Source organism: Ruditapes philippinarum, unplaced genomic scaffold (genome assembly GCF_026571515.1).
Source record: "Ruditapes philippinarum isolate M1 unplaced genomic scaffold, ASM2657151v2 ctg706_1_1_1_1, whole genome shotgun sequence".
In the NCBI taxonomy this organism is placed as follows: domain Eukaryota; kingdom Metazoa; phylum Mollusca; class Bivalvia; order Venerida; family Veneridae; genus Ruditapes; species Ruditapes philippinarum.
The window spans coordinates 71,155-95,046 of NW_026854344.1; the positions used below are offsets into that span (position 1 = coordinate 71,155).

Genomic DNA, 23,892 nt, shown 5'->3' on the forward strand with positions numbered 1-23,892 from the left:
CAATAATAGTACGGTGAAGACACGATAATTTGCAATCACACATTCTTTATTTAATTACCCCAAAGACGGTGTCAATCAAAGAAATGATTGTCAAAATGGTGGAAACATTTAAGTAAGCATTGTGCGAGATCATATAATAATTTGCATGATGATACAATGAAATATAATCTAACTGCGCAAAACTGCATCAAAATAATTAATTTGACATTTATGTAACTAGATAACGACCTGTGCTTATTCACATAATAGTGGGGATATTTTGTATGAAATATAAAGCTACTGAAAAAGAATATTGCAAAAGGGTGCTCGTGCTAATGGTCAGTAAGTATCTATATATGTACCTTTAAATGTAAAGTGCCCTGAAAAAATGAGCAACGAAAGTATCCGTAATTATAAACATTTAAAACCTAATTACAGTATCAAGCAAAATGTATGACGCAAAATTGTCATCAATGTTTAAAATATTACGTATATCGCACAATGCGTGCCTATATACAACCTTAGAAAACTTTTATATTGCCACTTTCTTTGCGTAAATAATTATACGTGTTATTTTAAAGTTCGGAATTGTATTTCTTAACAAGGAAAATGTTATTTATCTAATCTAAATCTAATCAGGCCATAGAGGTATATTAAAATGTATTATAAGTATCTGGTAAGGCTGGTCCAAAAGACCTTTTTACTGTAGAAACGGAATGCGAATGCGCGTACTGCATAGTGCAAAAACGATGTCGGTGTAATTACAGGAATGGTACTTTTTAGGATTTTAAACGATTTTATATTTCTTGTAGACATTCTAATTTTTTCCAAACCATAAACTAACAGTTTAAAAGCTATTATTTTGCAAAATTACCGATGCAAATTGAATTTTTCTGAAAACACTAGCAGGCATTAAAGCTTTAAACAGAGCTACATTGTATATATAGAGAATATTGAGTAAGTGTAGGTTCAATACTGAATTTATTGAACGAGTTTAATAAAATCATATTATGCGAGCCTAAACTCATATTATGCGAGCCTTTGGCGAGCATAATACTATCTAATTTAACGAGTTCAATAAATTAAGTAAAGAACCTGTAGGAATATAATTTATATTCTATTATCACATATCCAAAATATAAAAAAATGTTTACATTAAATAGAAATATATGCACGGCAGTGCAATACCGTTTTAATTGAGTCGCAAAAGGGCACGTGTATGTGATAAACTTTTCACTTCACCTCGGTAAGTGCACGTCGTGGAGAATGCATTGGCGGAAGATTCGAAGAACTTTGAACGGCGTAAAAGAAAACCAAAACTTGTATCCTGCTGTCCAGCTGCCGATATCCTGACTAAAACAGAGGGTAGTTGCCCTACAGAGTAGACAGACACGAAGAAGGTGTCATGCACGCTAGCAACAAGTGGAGGCTTAAATGCAGGAACTTTGCTTGGCACCAACAGCTCTTTTCATGGGCGATTTATGTATACTAGCCCTCCTCCAACACTTAAAGGCTATGTTTTTGTATTTCGTAACTCAGGTACTGGGTTTTCCTAAATACAATGTCAAATGTCCAGGTACAAACCTCGGCCTGTTATACAGTATTTTTATTAATCGGAGAAGGCATTATGGATTCTTTTCAGCGAGTTGCAGAAGTTCTCAAATAGCAGACCACACACAGCTAGGGGCTATTGCTATTACTTATACAATCATCACAATTTCAGATTTGACAGAATTCTTCGTACACATAAAACTGACATTTTTGCATGGTGAACATTTATGTAAGTGCGTTTTGTAAAATGCATTTTGTCAGCTATGGAACGTCTAAGCAGAGACATAGATATCTACATCTCTGGTCTAAGTCTTCAACAAGCTTGCGACGAGGCAAATATTTCCAGTGCGCATGAAGTGTATCTAACGTAATGATAGATTCTAGTCACGAATGCCCTCTTCCATATAATGACCAGGATTTGTGACGGCGATAAAAGAATTCCTGAATTAAGTTTTTTCCTCATTATCAGTTGGATAGTGTTCTGTACAAATTGGGACATATTTGGCAGCTTGCCATATATCGTTTCTCAACCTGTGTTCAAATATATTCCCGAATTTTGTTAAATAATCTTAAAATATTTCGTTTCATGTAATGGCTGGTCTAGTTTTGCCTGCAATGTCCATTATTAACACCAAAAGCGACACACAAGTACATGTGTACTTGACGGACGTGTATCAAAATCCCACTTTTAAGTTGTATGAATATTGAATAATTGTTCAGTACAACATCGTGAGATATTAGAATGAAACTGTCATATTGTCATATTTTCTTGCGTTAAATTACAGCATAGAAGTTAAATTAATTTCTTCATTTGGAAAAGTCGTTGACAATCTGCAGTATCTGATATATTCTTTCTTATACAGAAGTCTTTTCTTGTGTTAATCTGAAATGAGATATGTCCGCAAGGTTTTTGTGGCGGTTTGCATAGTTGTATGCATGCCAATATTAAATATGTCACTTGGTAAAATCATATGTATACCTCTCCCGTCTCATTTCAGTCACAATTAAATATTGGGCCCTCCTAATGTGCAAAAATGGTTTCCTGAGATCTGAAACCCGTATCATTGGAATACGGTAGCAGAGCCCCGGAAACCACAGTTTTGCACATTCTGAAGGACAAAACAAATTCAGTGTCTTCAACGCTTTGCAAATGTATTTCCGTTATATTTTTTATTTGGAATGGGAATATACCATATCCATATCAAAAATACATATATTCAGGGAATATATACGAGGACAGTTGCAAATGTTGTCAAAACTTGTTATGCAATCTTTTCCCCTTTGTTATAATGGACGTTATGTGTATTACCGATAATATTTCACATAGCTAAGGTGGCATATTGGTGTTTGATAGCTCTAGATTTAGTAACAGTGATCTTGACCCTCTCAAAAGTTAAGGTTTTGATAGCTCTAAATTTTATAACATTGACCTTGACCCACCCAAAAGCAAACCCTTGGGAGGTCTTACATAAGCTTGCTATATGCTAAGTTTGATTACAATATCTCTTTCCTAATCTTAATTATCATCCAGGAACCATTCTTTCTATTTTTGGTAACAGTCAGTACTTGACCCTTGGGAGCCCAAAAGCAATCCCAAGCAAGGACCCCACGTAAACTTTCTTAAAATAATAATACACAAAGTTTGATTTCTAACTCAAATTATTGTCTAAAAACCAAAAGATCGCCCAACCCACAAGCTCACTCCTACATCATTTGGGCCAGTACACTACTTAGCTCTACATAAGCATAACAAGAGCAATCAGTAATCACATGTGTCGCCTCATGATGGCCAATTTCATGTTGGGACAAATTTTGTGACAGAAGGACAGACAGACGGACAGTGCACAACTAGACTTGGTACTGATCATTCCTGTAAAGTTTGGATAAAATTGCACCAGTAGTTTATGAGGAGTAGTCCGGACAAGCTTTTGCGTATCTGGCAACACACAGAAAAAAACACCTTTTTATCAAAGGGCCATAACTCGGCCAAAAATCATTCAACCAGAAAACCCGTGCAATATGCGCAAGGACTTGAGCTACAGATCAATCCTGTAAAGTTTCATTAAAATTGCATTAGTGGTATAAGAGAAGTAGTCCGGACAAACTTTAAAAATAAAAATTATTTAAGGGCCATAACTCTGACAAAAATCATTGAACCGGAAAATGCTGACAATATGCACAACTAGCTTTGGTACTGATCATTCCTGTAAAATTTGGATGAAATTGCACCAGTAGTTTATGAGGAGTAGTCCGGACAAGCTTTTGTGTATCTGGCAACACACAGAAAAAAACACCTTTTTATCAAAGGGCCATACCTCGGCCAAAAATCATTCAACCGGAAAACCCGTGCAATATGCGCAAGGACTAGAGCTACAGATCAATCCTGTAAAGTTTCATTGAAATGGCATTACTGGTATAAGAGAAGTAGTCCGGACAAACTTTAACAAGAGCTGTCACAGGAGACAGCCAAGCTCGACTAATAAAATACTGGACGTAGTAAGGAGGACAAAACTATGAAAGAAAAATCAATTATGTATAATTATGTATTAAGTTATAGTAAAAAAATAACATTTGTTAAAATAAATTCCAAGATCAAGGGAAATAATTCTAGAAAAAGTCACGCTAGAGTTATGAACCTTGTCACACAACATGTATGTAATGATAAGAAGTATATATTTGAAGTTTGAAGTAGATACCTTAAAAAGTAACAAAGTTATAATATTTCTTAAAGAAAATCCTAAGTTCAAAAGAGAGATAATCGGTGTAAAAATTACCATACATATATAGTTTAACATTGTCACATAAAATATAAATATGATTATAAGGAATATATAATATTTGAAGTTTGAGGTTAGAATATCTGTAAAGTGAAAGTAGAAGAAAATTAAAATTTTTTCTACGGTAAATGAAAACTGCTAGTTGTATGGGGGAGATAATTCTTGCACATTTGGGTGCGCTAGAGTTATGAAAACCTGTCCACATTAAGATGTGGATAGATGATATAGTGTACATTTCTATGTGTGAGAAAGTATGGGAAGTTGATCGCTTTAAGATCATCACAGTTCAGTAAAAATAATATTTTTTTAAAAGACCATTCTAGAGTAGAGTGTCAAGGGGAGATAGAATCTGAAATATTGATATAGCTAAAGGTGTGATGAACCGTTTCGTCACATAAGATGGGGATGATGATAAGGTACATATATTTGAAGTATGAAGGTTGATCCCTTATGAAATAAAGAAGTAACAGTAAAAAATAGTATTTTTTAAGGAAAATTCTAAGTTCAAGGGGAGATAAATCTGAAAATATTGGAGCTAGAGTTATGAACATTGTCACATAAGATGGGGATGATGATAAGGTACATATATTTGAAGTATGAGGTTGATCCCTTAAGAAATAAAGAAGTAACAGTAAAAAATAGTATTTTTTAAGGAAAATTCTAAGTTCAAGGGGAGATAAATCTGAAAATATTGGAGCTAGAGTTATGAACATTGTCACATAAGATGGGGATGATGATAAGGTACAAATATTTGAAGTATGAGGTTGATTCCCTTAAGAAATAAAGAAGTAACAGTAAAAAATAGTATTTTTTAAGGAAAATTCTATAGATATTCAAGGGAGAGAATAAATTCGTAAAATATCTTTGGTGCTAGAGTTATGAAGCCATTGTCACATAAGATGTGGTTGATGATAAGGAACATCATGATTCTGAGAGTTTGCACAGTTGGATACTTAAGCAATTAGTATGACAAAAGGTTATAGTGGAAAAGTAGTTATTACTGTCACTCATATAAACTTTAAACTAGGCGGACAGCTGGACGCCGGGGCGAAGTGAGGACGAGACATCTCTCATATTAGTAACTTCGTATAGTCGAGCGTAGACAAAATAAATCAGAGTCCTACACGCTACAGCGCTCGAGGGCAACGCTATCACGAACTCTTTCTAAGACTTTTTTTCTAACGGGCACTCAACACTAGAAATGTTTGATACAGATATCTAGACGTTTGGTTCCTTTTTATAAATTAAGTTGGTCTGTCTTGTCACATTAGTTTTATTTATCTATTTTGTATATACATGTATATATATATATGAATAGAAACACGCAATTCTATGAATAGTAACACGCAATTCTATAAATAGAACACGCAATTCTAATAATAGAAACACGCAATTCTATAAATAGAAACACGCAATTCTAAAAATAGAAACACGCAATTTTAAAAATAGTAACATGCAATTCTATAAATAGTAACATGCCATTCTATAAATAGTACCACGCAATTCTAAAAATAGTAACACGCAATTCTAAAAATAGAAACATGCAATTCTATAAACAGTAACACACAATTCTAAAAATAGAAACAAGCAATTCTAAAAATAGAAACAAGCAATTCTAAAAATAGTAACACGCAATTTCTATAAATAGTAACACGCAATTCTAAAAATAGTAACACGCAATTCTAAAAATAGAAACACGCAATTCTATAAATAGTAACACGCAATTCTAAAAATAGAAACACGCAATTCTAAAAATAGAAACACGCAATTCTATAAATAGTAACACGCAATTCTATAAATAGTAACACGCAATTCTAAAAATAGAAACACGCAATTCTATAAATAGAAACACGCAATTCTATAAATAGAAACACGCAATTCTAAAAATAGAAACACGCAATTCTATAAATAGAAACACGCAATTCTATAAATAGAAACACGCAATTCTAAAAATAGAAACACGCAATTCTAAAAATAGAAACACGCAATTCTAAAAATAGTAACACGCAATTCTATAAATAGTAACACGCAATTCTAAAAATAGTAACACGCAATTCTAAAAATAGAAACACGCAATTCTAAAAATAGAAACACGCAATTTCTATAAATAGTAACATGCAATTTCTAAAAATAGAAATACGCAATTCTAAAAATAGAAACACACAATTCTATAAATAGAAACAGGCAATTCTATAAATAGAATCAAGCAATTCTAAAAATAGAAACACGCAATTCTAAAAATAGAAACACACAATTCTATAAATAGTAACATGCAATTCTATAAATAAAAACACGCAAATCTATAAATAGAAACACGCAATTCTAAAAATAGAAACATGCAATATACGTTGTTGTTGTTGTTGTTGATGATGATGATGATGATGATGATAGATATGTATAAATATAAATATACACACACACACCAATAAATATATAATTATGGTCATTTAATGCACAAATCTGAGAAAATTCAGTAATTTAACCTTCAAGGTCAAAGTCATTAAAGAGCCTTTTCGGTTTGATAAACAACAATGTTCTGTTATAATATGAAGTTGATCCCTTCAATAATAGCAAAGTTACAGTCAGTTACAGCCAAAACAATGAAAATTTCAATAATTTGACCTTCAAAGACAATGTCATTAATGCGTGAAGGTCAAGGTCTTTCGTTATATTTTTAAGAGTTATCCTTGAAGATTATTATGTTCAAGTTTCAAGACAATCCATTCAAAAATAACAAAGTTACAGCCAATAATAGCCAAATAAATGAATATTTCAATAATTTGACCTTCAAAGTCAAGGTCATTTATGAGTGAAGGTCTGTCTAGTTATTTTTAGGGGATATCCCTGAAGATAATTATGTTCAAGTTTGAAGACAATCCATTCAAAAATAACAAGGTTACAGCCAATAATAGCCAAAAAAATGAAAATTTCAATAATTTGACCTTCAAAGTCAAGGTCATTTATGAGTGAAGGTCAAGGTCTGGCTGATTATTTTTAAGGGATATCCTTGAAGATTATTATGTTCAAGTTTGAAGACAATCCATTCAAAAATAACAAAGTTACAGCCAATAACAGCATGAACAAGCAAAAATTGGACTTTTAACCTTGAAGGTCAAGGTCATTTATGGATGAAGGTCAAGGTTAGTGTGGTCTACTGAAAGGTCTTGTCCCAGGGGTTTTTGTGGCCAAGTATGAAGACAATACACCAAGAAATAAAAAAGTTATGATCCAGGTACAAGTTTGCGGACGGGAACGGGAACAGAAACGGCAACGGCAACGCCGACCCGACTATAACAATACCTCTACTTTTTTTTTCAAAAAAAAAAAAGTCAAGCTAAAAATTATTAAAGGGCCATAACTCTGACAATCAAAGCACAAAAGGCGCTGAATTTGTTTTGGTCTCAGAATGTCAGAAAGGTGAAGGTTGTGAGATTATAAACCAATTTGTTTTTGTAAAGTGCCACCAATGCTTTCCAGTGTTTTAACTGTAGTAAATTGGCTATTAGACTAATTGCAACACTGATAGTCAGTCAATTCAATGTTTATTTGACTTAAATTTTTTTTTAAAAAATGAGTTGCCTCAACTGGGATTTGAACTCCAGACCTCTCGATTTATAAGCGAGCGTGCAAACCCCTCCGCCACGGTGAAGATATACATGTATGTTATCGGCCTGAAGAAAACCATATTATTCTAAATAAGGGTTTGTAACTCTTATTATTTTGACGCTAAACCTGTTGTTTAACACAGATGTAAATAATCATGGAGCTTACTGTAAGCATGAATATCTATAAAGAATGAAACAATATTAGAAATCTTCGACCATTCGGGAACTACTTTGCTTGAAAATTAATGCGCCTGTCATTTGACAATCATTATGCATTGATCTCCCCTGAATTTTTCGGCGTTAGTGTACATATAAAGGGAAGTAACCGCTTCAAAAAAGTGGACTACTTTAGGCATTTGCAATGAACAGCATTAGACTCTGAAATTTCGCTACCATTATTTGTTTGGTCTGACGACCCAAACAAATAAAAATCATTGAACCGGAAAATGCTGACAATATGCACAACTAGACTTGGTACTGATCATTCCTGTAAAGTTTGGATGAAATTGCACCAGTAGTTTATGAGGAGTAGTCCGGACAAGTTTTGTGACGGACGGACGGACAAACAGACGACGGAGAAGTGATCCCTTTATGTCGCCACTACTCCGTAGAGGCGACACAAAATGGAGAAAAAAAATTGTTATCTTTTAAGTATTTCACGTGTTCAGTAGTGAAACATGCATAAGAGTACTTCCTTTCCCTGTATAATATGTCACTATGAAAAATTAGTGATGACCAAACGAATAAATATAATATGATATAGAAAATAATCACATTTTTTTCAGTTAAAACATTTTAATACATTCATTGGTAGTGAAACATAACAATGACATTCAATCATCTCATAATTGTAAGAATAATATATATGTATAATTCAAGTGTAGAAGATAAAAGGACAAAATCTACCATCTCACAGTAAATAAACAAAAATCACTATATAATGTCTTGCAAGCCTATAAAATTCAATGTGTCCCATGTCTTTAGCGAACACAAGCACCTGCTACTTCTACTTCCAATCACTGTATCTTTCTTGGGAGCCTATTTATTTTATCTTGTTCATTTCTTGTGCAAATAGGAAATAAGATGATTTATCACTGTGGATTTATCACTGTGGATCAACCATATACATGACTTTGCATATAAATTTAGTTTCTGTCAACATAATGTCCACAGAAACTAAGGGGACATAAATCAAATGAAGCTTACATAAAATATAGGTTTTAAAACTCCAGATGAGGAGAATGATTCATATATTCTTAAAGTAAGTTTTAGAAAGTGTGCTTGTCCCCTACAGCTTAACATTAAGGTTTTAGTTAACAATGACCTTGACCTATTTCTGTAAAGCATCCAAGAGGTGTGAAGGTCACTGTCACCACATATATATGTGAGGAATTCTATATTATTTATACATGTATGTATGCTACTATCTACTGTCTGTACTACTTGATCTGGACTTTTTATGATGACTTTTCTTCTTACTCTGCAAATAAAAAAACTCATTACTGTAAAGTCAAAATAAAAAGTCTACATATCTATGATAACTATACATTATGTACTACACAACAATTTTGTTAACACAAATTAAAATTAATCATAATGTAAAGAAATTAACTATAATTAGGATATGACCCTATATCGCTCCACTGACTAAAGAGGTTCTAAATGACAAGGGGTATTTATTTGGCTCAACAAACAGTACATATAATGTCATGGTAGGAACCAGGTTTCTGCACAGAACTAAATTTTTTTCAACATTTTTGAAAGAAGATCACCCAATGAACATTCCTATGAAGTTTTAATGATAACTGACCAAGTGGTCTTAGAAAAGATGTCTCTAAAGTAAGTTAATAGGTAAGTAAGTAAGTAACACCTATATAACCAGGCTTACACATTTGGTTTCCCAATTGCCAATTTGTGCCTCGATAGACATATAAAGGAGAGCAAGTGATCACAACATGTCACATTGATCAATTTACGATCTGATTAATAACAAGCAATAAATGTATAAATGCAATGCCACAAATCTAAATAAATTGACCGCACAGTGACATTTATGCCATTTTAGTTGAAATTTATCAACAGCTATAATTACTTATAATTGAGAAATCAAATAGTAAATTTAATCATGGCAAAAAAAGCTGACGGTCAGTAATAAAGACTTGTTTTATAATCTGGGACCTAATATAACGGGACAAGCAACTACTGGCTGTATCATTGGTCTCATTCTGTAGACCCACTGACTGCCAATCAATCAATAAACATAGTGTATAAAGACTTGAAGAAAGAGTGATTCCTTGTAAGCATTACTCAAAACAAAATTACATCAAAATTGCAGACTTGGTTTGAATGAGTCTGCATATGAGGGATAATGAGAAAGTGTGACTTCCCTCTGACACCTTAGCACCTGCTAGAGCGTTACTCAATATTAGTCATATATTGATGCTGTTATATTAAAAAGTACATTAATAAATTTTCATAATATCATGATTAAACCATTTAAATACAAAATAACAGTTAAGTTCTAATGTCAGTTGCATGATAATTCACTTATTTAAACTGTTTACTACAGACAAAATATATCCTTTCTAAACAATCACAAAACGTTGTGGTGCATGCGACTGAATGACCAAAATGGCACTCATCTCCAATTGCTTGTCCCATTATATAACGTCCAAGATATAATATACATGTATTTCATCTGCTTTACAAGTTGCTATTACAATATTATTAAAGAGAACAATAATTTACCTTATGTTTTCTAGTATGATTATCACTATCAGAGCTCTCTGATGATGATCTATACTTCTTCTTCAACTTCTTTTTTTCCTATCATATAAGGTGACAAAATGAAACATCAAAATAACAATACTGTATTCTTTCAAGTAAATCCGATGCTTGTCTGCTGAAATTTCTAAATCAAAGAGGCATAACTCCAAAAATATTCCATTCAGAATTATGCCCCTTGTCTAACAACTGTATATTGTCATGATAAGCAAGTATACCGAGTTTCATGTTGATATCTTTTTTAAAAAACTTAAAAAATAGGCTACATTAATGTTTTTGCTCGACAACAACGACAACGCTATGTTCAAAATAGCTCGACATTTTTCTTCAAAACAGACAAACTAGTAATTGATTAGATGAGATATGTAATTGTGCAAGAAGCTGCAGACAAAACTTTAGTTAACCAATGTTACACAAATGCTGATGAAGGAAACGCCCTCTGTTCTTCATAGTTAAGCTAAAAAGGTCAAAGCAATTCCTTGGCGGATTACATAATAAATTTTATAAGAGCTGTAATAAAAAAACAATGACAGATGTGAACTCTTTATCACTATTCAGAGAAGTGTTCATAAAATGGAATCAAGATAGTAATCTACCTGTCTACGATTACTGCTAGAATCATCTGAGTCTGTGCTACTGTGTTTTCTTTCCTTCTTTCTTTTCTTTTTTTCTTTCTTCTTTTTCTTCTCTTTATGTTTTTTCTTTTCCTGAAATAATCGTAACAATAGTAATAGCACAAAGCAATTTTGTTCAAAAGGTTAACCCCAGCAGTACAATATTAATCACGTCCTGTGTTCACAAAGGACAAGGGCTTGAAATTTATGAAATTTAAGAATAAATTTAATGATATGGGAATCCTACAGTGGATGCAAATATTGATTTTGATCCTTCAGCTTCCCATACATAGATCACTCATTCTTGTATTCAAGTTAGACATATTCAGTAAGAATAGATTTCATAGATTTCAATAAATTTCTGTGATTAACATATTTTACTCAAGATTGAGAATAATGTATCTTTAATCAAGAACAATATGATATTTATTAACTATAAATTAGACCATGTCAATAGAAAGGGGAGTAATATTTTTACAAAATAAAACTGGCACATGTTTTGATTGTGCTACAAACCTTAGACTTTTTTGTTTCTGTAGATTTAGTTTGTTCAGTACCCACTGATTGCATGTAGTCATCTAAATCTGGTATCAAATCATAGCTGCCTTCACCAGTTTTAAAACAATCCTGTGCTAGATGACCTGGAAACAGTAAATAAAAAGTGTTTTTTATCAACTTAACTACCACATATGCAAAAAGTTATATCAACTTAACTACTTTGTAAACAAATAGTTTTACTAACTACAGTTTAAGACAAACCTATATAGATTTTGCATGTTGTCTATTAGGAAAATAAGTTCTACAACAACATTCATAAGTATCTTAAAATTTACAATCAATGAAGTAAACCAATAACTTAAATTAAAATACACGTAGTTTACTCACATAAAACATATTATTTGATCAGATATTTTTTCATCTAAATGAATATCATAATTATACAAAATATTATACATACACATGTATATATGTACCTTTTTGCATCAGAGAATTCTAACAATAATATAAAAATATCATTCAACTTTACTAATTAAACATTTTTTTTTTTTTAAGAAACAAAATATAAATTCCCATACATTATAAGATTCATTGTAAATAACAGAATTTTTCTTCTTCTTTAGCTGGTGACGTTTAATGTCTTTTTTCCTCGGTGAACTGAAATTCTTTAAAAAAACATCATGCAGCTTTCTCCTAAAATTCAATTTTCATTAGAGTTTTTTCTTCCCTTTTGCAAAAATACAGTATTATTTTTGCCAACATTTAAAGGAAGTGAAAAAACAGCCCAGGAAACACTGTAACTGTATAATAATGTCTTAGAAAACTACTGATATTTTTTCGTAATGATACTGTTTTACCTTTACCGCCACACTTTTTACAGGTTGTATCCAGTACAGCTTCTAGAATAATCTTCTGCCTTTGTGATCTATCACCAAACTGTCTTCTCTTCTTTTCATCCTGACTACAAACAAAACATTCATGCACATTTTACTGGTATACTTTACTTTAATTACCTCTTTAGCTAAATAAAACAACTGATTGTGTGTTTTATTCTGGTATTTATGTCAATTTTAAGTTTTTAACACATGTATTTGGTCATATCTTGGACATCAATCACCTGACCGGCTTTCCTGGATAACTAACCAGTTATTACCAATTTCTCAGCAAGTGACTGGCTTCTTATCCCACATTAATCAGCAATGATTTAGCCTCTCTTTTTTTCATTTTGCTAGTCAAAAAATTCCATATCAAATCAACATTGTACTCCATCTAGTCTCATTTTAATTTTCTTTGTTAAAAAAATTACAGATCAAAACATGATTTACTCTGCCTAGCCTCGTTTTCATAGACAAAAGACAATTAGACTAAATATCTCAGATCAAATGTCACAGAGAACTAATGCTTCTTCTCAGGATTACACCAGTGACATCTGGATTACTTAAAATAACCATGCCCATCCAAGAGTAAATGGACAGTGACCAGGTAAAAATACATATTTGAATTAAAAAAATAAAAACTTTTTGAGAAATAAAAATAAAAGCATTTCTGAGGCATAATGAGCCTTTAAGGTCCTTATCTAATATTTAACATATTGATATTATTGTATTATCTTTTGCACAGATTTATTAACCCCTTTGCCTTTTTTAATATCATGTATCATAAATGTACATCACAAAAACTAGTAGAATGCCTGGGGTGTGTCAACCAACATCTTCTGATGCCCCACAAAGGTCACTAAAGAATTGATGACTGGCAACCAAGATGACCATGCTAGACACAAACATGCTTCTACCTGTAAAATAATTGAATGGCATTGAAATACAATGTAATACCTTAACTCTATATTATTCGGATCCTGATCTTGCCCTGTGGTTTGATTTACTGTTTTCATTGCCAAGCCTATTTTTTCTCCATCTTCCTAAATAGAAATATATTTCTCTTTTTTTCACAATAGCACAATCAAATTTTTTTACAAAAATAAATATATTCGGTAAATTACGGTATAAGTGGTTTAGTTAGCACCGCGGAAATATTGGCAATTTTCACAAATTGACAAAAATCGCTAAAATTTTGTCTACCGGAGCTAGATATTCCCATCTGTGACAACAGCCAGTGGTGTTTTTTTTCTTGCATATTAAATATTGATCATATTTCGGAAAGAAATTACAAAAAATGATATTTTCATGTAGCACATTTTTCTTATAGTAGCATTTGAATTTACAACTTCATTCGTAACAGCAAAATGATGTCATACTAAGAACGCAGTTCATTCATATAAAGCGTGCAAGAATGACATTTTTTAAAACATGCAACTAGTCTTACACAGGGGAGTGTAAGATGGGTTTTTCTAGCCCCATAGTAAACAGAATATAATCCTGTCTAATATGCAAGAATTTGTGTTCTCTTGCCTAATGTTATTAGTTTGTATTAATTCAAAATAAAAATATTCTTCCACATCAGTATCAAAAGTATTTAACATAAGTACAATAATGTCAGAAACCAAGAGCTGAAACAAACTTTTGCCTCACCTTGTGTGAAATCTTGATAACCTTCTGAGGGACTAAACGTACAATTTCTTCAATGCATTATAAACGAAAACAACAACTGTAATATGTGAAGTTGATCTAAACACAGTTTGTGTTAAAAATAATTGTATGTATCTCTTCAAAAAGGTCCTGCTGCTTAGCTCAATAGGTAGAGTATCAGTTGTTGTCCCAGGTCACTGGACCAATCATTGTGTGAGGCAAAATTTCACTTTGACAATTGATTTCGGACATTGCATTTAAAGGTCATTTGTATCGCAATGCTAATTCAAAAATCATGTGGGATTTAAAGTCGGCCACTTGCAAAGAAATACATGATTACTGGTTAATTATCCAGAAAAAACTAGTAAGGTGGACCAACATCAAAGAAAGACTATTAAATGTGTTAGTTTTCTTTGTTTGGTTTTACCAACATTTAAATCATATGGCGCAAAAACAGGTAACATGATTTTGGTTAACCTCGGGTGTTACAAACTTAAAGCAACACCAGGGATAGACTCCAGTAATTCATACCCATTCAGTTGCCTCTTATGATCACGCATGGATGAACGTTGGCTGCAATTCTGATGCTTTAAAGGCAACCCCACAGTTACGAGGGTAAATAAATGTTTTAAAATCAGTGTAAAGCACCAAACAAAAGCAACCAAATCTTTACAATATTACCAGTCCTATTAATCTCATGTTATTTATATCATTTTGTTACTTACTTGAATAGATATCACTTTACAATACACCACTTCTCCCTTAGCAAACATCTCTGAAGGGTCATCTACACGAGATTGGGAAATCTGTGACTTGTGCACCAACCCTTTAACAAACAGTACATTTATCATTATGTATACACAGTACCTTTATCATTGTGAATACACAGTACATTTATTATTATGTATACACACTAGATTTATCATAATTTGGGTAGGTTTTGTTCATACAGACAATGTTTAGGTATAGGTATATATGTTGTGAAGAAAGACTCTTATTATCACTATGAAATAATCAATCAAAAGCATAACTCAAACTTTAATACATAACATAGCTTAAGATAGTGAAAATGAGCACCTGAGTAGAACCACTGACATTCCGTAAGCTAGCTGGATAGCTTCCTCACATAAAAGAACCCAAAGTCCCTTTCAGGATCTGAAAAAGCAGTGGTGATCTGCAGGCTTAGAGTTAAAGTACAGATATTTACCATAAACTTAGTTAAACATCATACCTTGCTTCCAGATTCCAGTTATTAAATTAACGAAAGAAACATGCCTTAAAATCCAAAGGTAGGTCTTGTTCATTATCAAAGAGCATACTTGCCCCTGTCTTGAGGATTCTTAGATATGTTTTATTTCCAAACCTTGTTCTAAAGTTTAAATCTTACCTTGCCTAGAGTTTCCTGGTATTTTTACAAACACCCCGTACTCTTTCACAGATGCTATCTAAAATTTAACAAATTAGTACATTCAAGAGAAGCTAGTATCATATACAATGTAATTGCAACAAATTTTGTCTATTTTTAAATTCTTTTTTTCAATTCAATAAAAAGAAATAAATGGAAAACAGCATTAAACAAATATCTGCTCCATTATGGTACAAGTTGTTAAAGTCTAACACACATCTGATCATGAGAAAAGTTTTCATTTTAAAGTTCAAATAAAGTTTTAATCTCATCAATCTGCATGGTGGAATGATGAATGTTCCAGCCTTAAGCAACAACTATACAAAATAAAATAACATCATGCTCATTTTTTCAAGGACAAGTTGAGACACAACCATCAATATGCTATTTTAAGTATAACTTTCATGTTTCTACATGTAGCTGTATTTGCCGACCTGGTGTTTTCCTGGTGACGGGAATCATACAATCAATTATGCCTAGCAATTTCAAATTCATGAATGGCATAATTAATGAGCGGCACAACTATTAATGAACTATCATATCATGACTTTTGCCATTACAGTGTGACCTTGACTTTTAGGCTGCTGAACTCTTGTTTGATACATGTCATCTTAACAAGTTCAATTTAGTTGAATATCTATGAATTATTTCAAAATCCATCCATGAATAACAAAGTTATGAGCCAAACATGAGCATCCATTCACAAATCAGCATGTATAGTACTGTACTGGTGTGTCAACTATCGCTATTCTAAAATAAGATGTTAATTATGCACTGACTTCTCCCTGAAATACTGTGTACATTTCTGGAGGGGGTCCTTCATTTCTCCTTCTTTTGTTGTCCTGTCTCTCTTCATTTGAGTGGTATCTTTTTGACATTGCAGAATTCTGAAAGTAACATGGCATCATCATCAATTAGGATAATAGATTTTATCAGGAACTTGGCAAAATAAAGGTTTTTCCCTGTCTAATTCCGGGGTAAAAACAAACGTTTACTGTCATAGCTTCACGATGTACCAGTAGCGCTATCCTTCAAAACAGGGTGATCAACCCGATGAGTTCATACATGTGATATCCCGGCGGGATTAAAAAAATCCTGATATTTCAACACTGATCCTGATTCCCGATATTACAGCTTGAATTCCCGATATTTAAAAAAAAATCAACATAAAAAAAATCAAACCTAAAATGTAAACCGTGCCTCCAGGCATTGATTGTTATCTGTCCATATCCTAAATTATAGCAGATTAAATGTTGTGTCACTAATTTACAGCAAGGTGATGTAATAAACAGTTCCATCCCAAAGTAATTCTCACATGTTTAACTTAACACGTGTAGTGTGTCAGTCAGTTGACCACTTTTATAATTTGGCAGTAGTTATTACACGCTACGTCATCAAAACGACCCTGTAAATTTATATGTATGAATTTGGCTCAACCTTTGATTTTCTATGATTAGATAAAGATTAAAGGTGAGCAGAATCATTTAAAGTGGATCATTCAAAAACCTGTTTGAGATGCGGCAAAACCATGTCTAATTAACCTAATTTTAGTGAGTGGGTAATTTTTTTGTTTTGTTTAGGAATTTATAACACAATCATCGAGGCAAAAATGTGGATTTAATTAACAGAACGATTCTTGCATTCGAGTCTTCTCAATGTTGTGTTATTTAACTGTCAGAGTCTTATGTTCATGAATAGTTGTTGCAAGTTTTCAAATAGTTTGTGTTTTAAATTATTAGCCAATTATTGTATGACTGAAAAGACAGATAGAATTACTCAAACTGAAAATAATGAAATGTGAAAATGTGACTGTTTTAGAAATAGCCTGTATGACTACACTTATTTATTTATCTATTTATTTATTTTTTGGTGAAATAAATTAAATTAATACTGATCAACAAAAAATAATAAAAAGTATCATTTAATGATTTTGAGGGTAATATAGATTCTTTGAAACAAATGTGCCAAACACACATTGAGATTCGAGTCAATAAAAAAATCCAGTTTTGAGCCTCAAAATCCAGCTGAAAATCCAGATTTGGCCCATTTCATTTGTCACATGTATGTGAGCTAATTATCAATATATGTACTCACTGAGTTATAACTGTTAAAGTTTGGTTGTATCCTGGGATAAGACGAGAAAAACCAACATTTGCCAAGATCTGGAGTATCTCTTTTTAGTGCCCAAAGTTTATCAAAGCTGACCATTATTATATACAGGTCTACATATGTAAAAGCGAAGTTTTTGACCCAAATTGAATCTGTCGCATTAAAATGAAGAACAACACTTTTACATTTTTTACTCATTTCTGGAAAAAAATACCTAAATTCATCATTTGCATTCAAAAACTTTGTCATCTGTTATAAATAGGTTATGCAAATTACATGTATCTCATCTAAAGACATTAATTCAAACAAAATCCTGTTAATTGAATAACATACATACATGTATCTGTACCCAGCAATAATTAACTTATCAAACTAGTTAACTCCGTATCATTGTTAAAGTGTAGGTCCCCGGTTTAAAATGGAAAATAAATAGATAAAGATCTGTTGCTATGTCAATCTATACCTACCTTTCAAAGTCGAGAACGACACTGTTTATAAAATAATGGCGTGGTATAAACAAAGGGGAATAACTACTATACAGTACTGTACTGTATAGCCTGGAAAAAAAACACTTTTAATGAGTCCAATACTGCGTAAAGTAAATGGGACATTTCTTTCATTTATAATGTTCTTACGCGATATCTAAATTGTATCTTCCGTGGCGATAGCTTTAATTAACATGACCACGCAATAGGTATTACGTCTGTGTGCGCACGTTTAAACATATCGCGATGTACACGCGCACGCGCGATTGTATCACATTGTACGTGAGCACGTGAAAGTTTATCGTGGTTACGATAAACCCATCAAATTGCCACGTGTTATGTTTAACGTGCGCATACGTACGAAATACATAGCGGGTAGCCAGTAAAGGCTAGGTATAGCTTGCGCTCGTAATAACTATCGCGTGGTCACGTAAAATAGCTGTCACGTGCGCAAGATATAGATATCGCGTGCGCGCGTAGTAAATAACAGATTCACTTAAACCCCTTTATTGCCACCGTACGAGCCGTACAGTAGAGAGGCACAGTAAGAATTAATAGAATGCTTCTACTATGACTGTTGTATGTGAATTAGGAAGAACTACTGTCCAATGACTGATTGTGCTAGGCTAATGGCAATGAGTTTTTCAAGAAGCTATTATCGTTCTGTTATCAGATGGTATTTGTAAACTTTCTGGATAACAAGTTGCATGTTGGAAGAGGAGATCGGGGTTTGATCAGCCACTGTTGTTTGTCGTCGGTTTTAGACAAGTTACAAACAGTTAATCAATTAGAAAAAAAAAGTTAAAATCGTTTTTGTATTTTCCTATAGCAAGTCTTACAAATAGAATAAAATAACTAAACATGACACTTTAAATTGTCATTAATGCATTTTTTCATTTGCTCTACCAACCTTGTGTCTGGGTGTCTGGGTTGGTTGAGCTACTCCTTCGGGTTGATTGAGCCACTTCTTTTGAATCCGTAATTATATAGAGGATATTTGTTTTGCATGTAAGATTGAAATATAGAGATCTAATTTCACTGAGTGAACACCTGGATGCAATATTTTCACGAGTGGCGTAGCCACGAGTGAAAATATAATAGCTGGTGTTCACGAATGAAATATATTTCAATCTTATGTGTAAAACAAATAAATTTTCTTTTTATTTCATACTTTTTAAGTGATTTTAAGTATTTTTTACTGATTTTGCCGCGTAATGTCGCGCATTCTCCTTTGTGACGTCACATAATCAATTTTGAAATATAGTTCTGTTAAATTTCTGTTATTTTGTTACATTTTTAACATGATGTATGGTGACGTCGACTTTCTTTTCCTAAAGAAGCAAAATTTACGCATGACGGCATTTATTTCTGCCTGTTATTCCATTTAGTTATGATTTTCTATTCATCCGCTTTCAGATATAGTTCGGCTACAGTGAAAATTATATTTTAAAAATTTCACTAGTGGTTTATCAGAATAGAATCATCTGATATATTACAATAAAACACTGGAAAGCATGAAATAATTTTTTTTCATATGAATACCTGATATGTCGGAATCCTGTTATTTAGAATAAACTTATCCTTTAATATTTAACGCTATTTGGCGCATCCCAGACTCGGGTTTAATGTTTAGTTACATGTATAGCTTTACAAGTGTGTGTGTGTGTGTGTGTGTGTGTGTGCGTGCGTGCGTGCGTGCGTGCGTGCGTGCATGCGTTTTCTTCGCTTCGCTTTCTACATTTGTTCTTTTATTTGTATGTGCATGCTTTTAAACAAGAAATTTAATATAATACAAATATGCAAATGCCTGTCTGTATCTTGTTGTTATTTATCTTAAACCCTTAAACCACATGTTCGTTTTACATTTAAAATATTTCTCCGATTTCTTTGGACCAATTTTCCGAAGAAAGTAAAATGTCGGAGTTGGAATGGAAATATCTACACAATATTTCAAACAATTATACTATTGTGTTGTTTATATAAGTCTATACAAATTAAGTGATGTGTGCATTTGAATTCCTTGAATAAGTTTATGCAAAGTTTATGCACAGTTTATGCAAAGTAGTTGCCATCAAGCGAGTCTAAATATCACCCCATGGGACGTGCTTTAAGCAACATTTGAACAGGGCCACATGGAAACACTGACGTCACATATCTTAGCCCTTCATGTTTCTGTACAAAAGACTTGCAAAGTTTGTTTATGTATGAGAATGCACGCTATGTATCCCTCGTGTTTGCCATCTTTTAACCAAAGATGCAGGATTTATATAACTCTTATAGAGACCAATTAGGCATTGCTTTACGCAATCTATCTAAGCTCTGAGCATTGTATTTTTCTTACGATAAGAATTAAATGTGTTTTCCTATACAAGTCTCCCCCACAGCGGGAGGGGCTTGATTAATGTAACTTTTGTAGAGAGTGTCACATAGTTTTTTTTTTACGTACCAAATTTATATCAAGTTCTATTTATTGATGTTTTTGAGAATAAGATTTTTTTGAAGTTTATTTTCGTTACCAGTCTATTGAAAAAAGTGATTTCTAAAGAGAAGCCATTTTTGACCCAGGGGCATAATCTATATATAAATGCTGCACAGATTATCTAGGCAATGTTCACTGCAAAATAGCCAACCTTTGGACACATTATTTTGAACAGTGATTTTCCCATTAAAGTCTTCGCAAACTAAGTGCACAATGGCGGACCAGTTTTGAATAGAACTATATAATGCTTGCTACTTACCATATGGAGAAATTTTGGGCATTGTAGTTTCTGTGGAGAAGATTATAAGTCTGTTATAGCTTTTAAAAATATATCTAAATGAAATATACAGAGTGTCAAAAAAGGATCATTCCTCTGAAATTTGGTCGAAATTTGCCAGAAAATATTTTTTATCAATTGTCGACAATGACGGACGTCGGAATAAACATTATGCTTTTCTGTACTAAGGAGAACTGAACATCATAAAATATTTGCTCCCGTATCATCAAGCAGATATGGCACTATATAACTGTTTTACACTGTTTTCGTATGAAATGGAGGTTTTGCTTAAACTTGATAATTGGGAAATACATATACTCGTTCAATGTAAGCAAGCTAGCATAATAATAATTATTCCATAATTAAAACATTGTAAAGACAAGGAACAAAATCATAATGTGACGTGTTTTATTATTTATAAAATACGTAAAGATATATATTTACTTTCATGTCAATCTATGAACTTTGTAAACTACGTTTAAAAATTCTAACAAAAAATAAAACGAACGGGTTAATCTATACGAACATTAACATTATAATAATAAATCAACACAATTATAAACTTCTAACACAACAAATGTGTAAATTGAACTTAATTTTCATGTTCCGTGTAATCTGAACTTTTGGCCGATTCGATCGTTTTGGTCTAGAAAAAAGTAAATGATAAGTTTGCAAAATTGAAAGCGATTTTCTCAACATTACGAACATGGTAAGTACAGTATCGCTTCACTGACGCACAAATGTTTACTAAATGCAGCAGTCTGATATAAACAATAGAAAAGATATAGAGCTTTATCATGAAGTTTTTTTTAAAGTTAAGTAACCTTTGTCTTTGTTGCTCTTCAACTATCAGCCATTTTCTTGGATTTTATACGTATACTAGTATTCTAAATGTAAATAGACAATACCAAACTTGTGTCTGATATTGCAAAATATCAGGCAAGGCTAAGAGAAACATGAGGGCCACGATGGCCCTGAATCACTCACCAGAAACAACTGTCTTTCATTGTTAGTAATAATTTTTCAAGAAAGCTTGCCGATAGGCAAGTCCTGCTCAACATCAACTTGCCGCTCTAATTTTATAGTTTCACGACACTGATTGTTAGGGTTTTTCATCATAATAAAAAGGAACCTTTCATAAATAGCCCAAGTTCATTGTTACTGTACATCTTGCAGGTACAGCATGTCAACTCACGCTTTCTTTTTTCCTTTTCATATTGGAGCCTTTTTATACAAGACTACCTAAGAATGCTACATATAAAGTTTGCTGATTATCCCTCAATAAGTTAAGTAGAAGGTCTTTAAAGGTTTTTCTATTTTAGCTTTAGTGGCCCCTAAATGTGCCAATCAAATTAATATAAGCAAAGTTGATAAAAGACTACCTAAGAATGCTACATACAAAGTTTGGTGACCATCCATCAATTAGTTCAGTAGAAGATGTTTAAAGGTTTTCTTTCTATTTTTAGCTCTAAATGCCCCTTAAAGAGACCAATCAAATAAATATGAGCAAATTTGATGAAAGACTACCTAAGAATGCTACAGACAAAGTTTGGTGATCATCTATCAACGATGCATATGACCTTCGTTGTCAATTCCTACGCATCAAAACTACAAACCGGTGTAAAAAAAGCCGACAAACAACGCCCAGACTGATACAAGTTTTACATATATACTGTTTCTTGTAACGAATATCAGAAGTTTTTAGTTACAACATGGTGGCACAGCGTCGAACAGCGCTACGTGCTGGTTGTACAAAAGTCCGATGATAAATTCATGTCACGGGGCAGCCGCTCAAAGCTACAGACCTAAATTCTTTTGATATACGAGTGCGTTGGTGTGAGCGTGCGCGCGCGCGTGTGTGCGTGTGTGTGTGTATGTGTGTGTGTGTCTGAATTGTAACAAACATACTTATTATATGCTTTTCAGTGGATTACTGATTTATCCGTGAAAATTATATTTGATAATTTCACAGTAGAAATTATCAAAATATAATTTCACACTTTTCAATGACGAAACTACTTTTTTAAGATTTTCCCCATGTGGTACCTCAATTTTATTTTTGCTGACAATTCTGACAATGTCAGGCTGTTTAAAGAAAAGCAAAACTGAAATTGATAAATACCTTAATGCCAAAAGTAATAAAAAGAAGAAAACTTACTTCTATTCTTTCAAATTCCAATCACCAAATTTCGTCTCTAAATTTTTTGGTTTCAATTTTTACAGTCTGAAAAAAACATTCCTTCCACATGCAAAACTGCTCTTGATGACATTTGGGCATATTAAAGTATCCTACGAGCAATAACTGTCGTATGCTTTATGAAAAATTGGAAAGCAAAGGCAGCTATCTGCTCGTAGAATAAGTAAACTACCCAGCGTTCCTGAGCCAGCTTCTATGTTTTCCATTTTCCTATCTGCATTTTTGAATGTTTTCACATCTGTCAACACTTATTTTTTATCTGTTACAATCCTCAAATAAGTTTTCTTTCTTTTAAAAAGGTGTATGACTAACAAATCCAAATGATATCCCTCTGAATCAAACACAATTATTTTCCTCACGTGAAATACACAACTTTAAAAAATGGCTGCCGCTTCCATTTAACAAAGCCAGGTCTAATATAAATTCGCAGTAAGTAACAGAAATTTGGATGGATGGTTGGACTTTTTCTCCTACAAGAATTGTTTGTTTTTATTATTAAAACAAGCGAACATTCATATTTTTTTAATAAAATGAATAATATCACCGTCATTTAATGTTGATAGCCGAACTTATTTTTCAGCTCAAGACTTCTTGTATTTAATGAGAA

The 23,892-nt window shown here is 32.6% G+C and overlaps 1 protein-coding gene across 1 annotated transcript; it reads right to left on the reverse strand.

Moving 5' to 3' along the window:
- Window positions 1–8,887: 8,887 nt before the first annotated feature.
- LOC132739875 (zinc finger CCHC domain-containing protein 17-like) lies at window positions 8,888–18,416 on the reverse strand. Its single transcript, XM_060727690.1, has 10 exons — window positions 18,315–18,416; window positions 16,518–16,625; window positions 15,721–15,778; window positions 15,059–15,159; window positions 13,641–13,726; window positions 12,666–12,769; window positions 11,827–11,951; window positions 11,293–11,403; window positions 10,661–10,738; window positions 8,888–9,392 (listed from the first exon to the last, which is right to left on the reverse strand). The coding sequence occupies exons 2-10, from the start codon at window positions 16,614–16,616 to the stop codon at window positions 9,336–9,338; spliced, it is 819 nt and encodes a 272-aa protein (XP_060583673.1). The 5' UTR covers window positions 16,617–16,625; window positions 18,315–18,416; the 3' UTR covers window positions 8,888–9,335.
- Window positions 18,417–23,892: the final 5,476 nt, after the last annotated feature.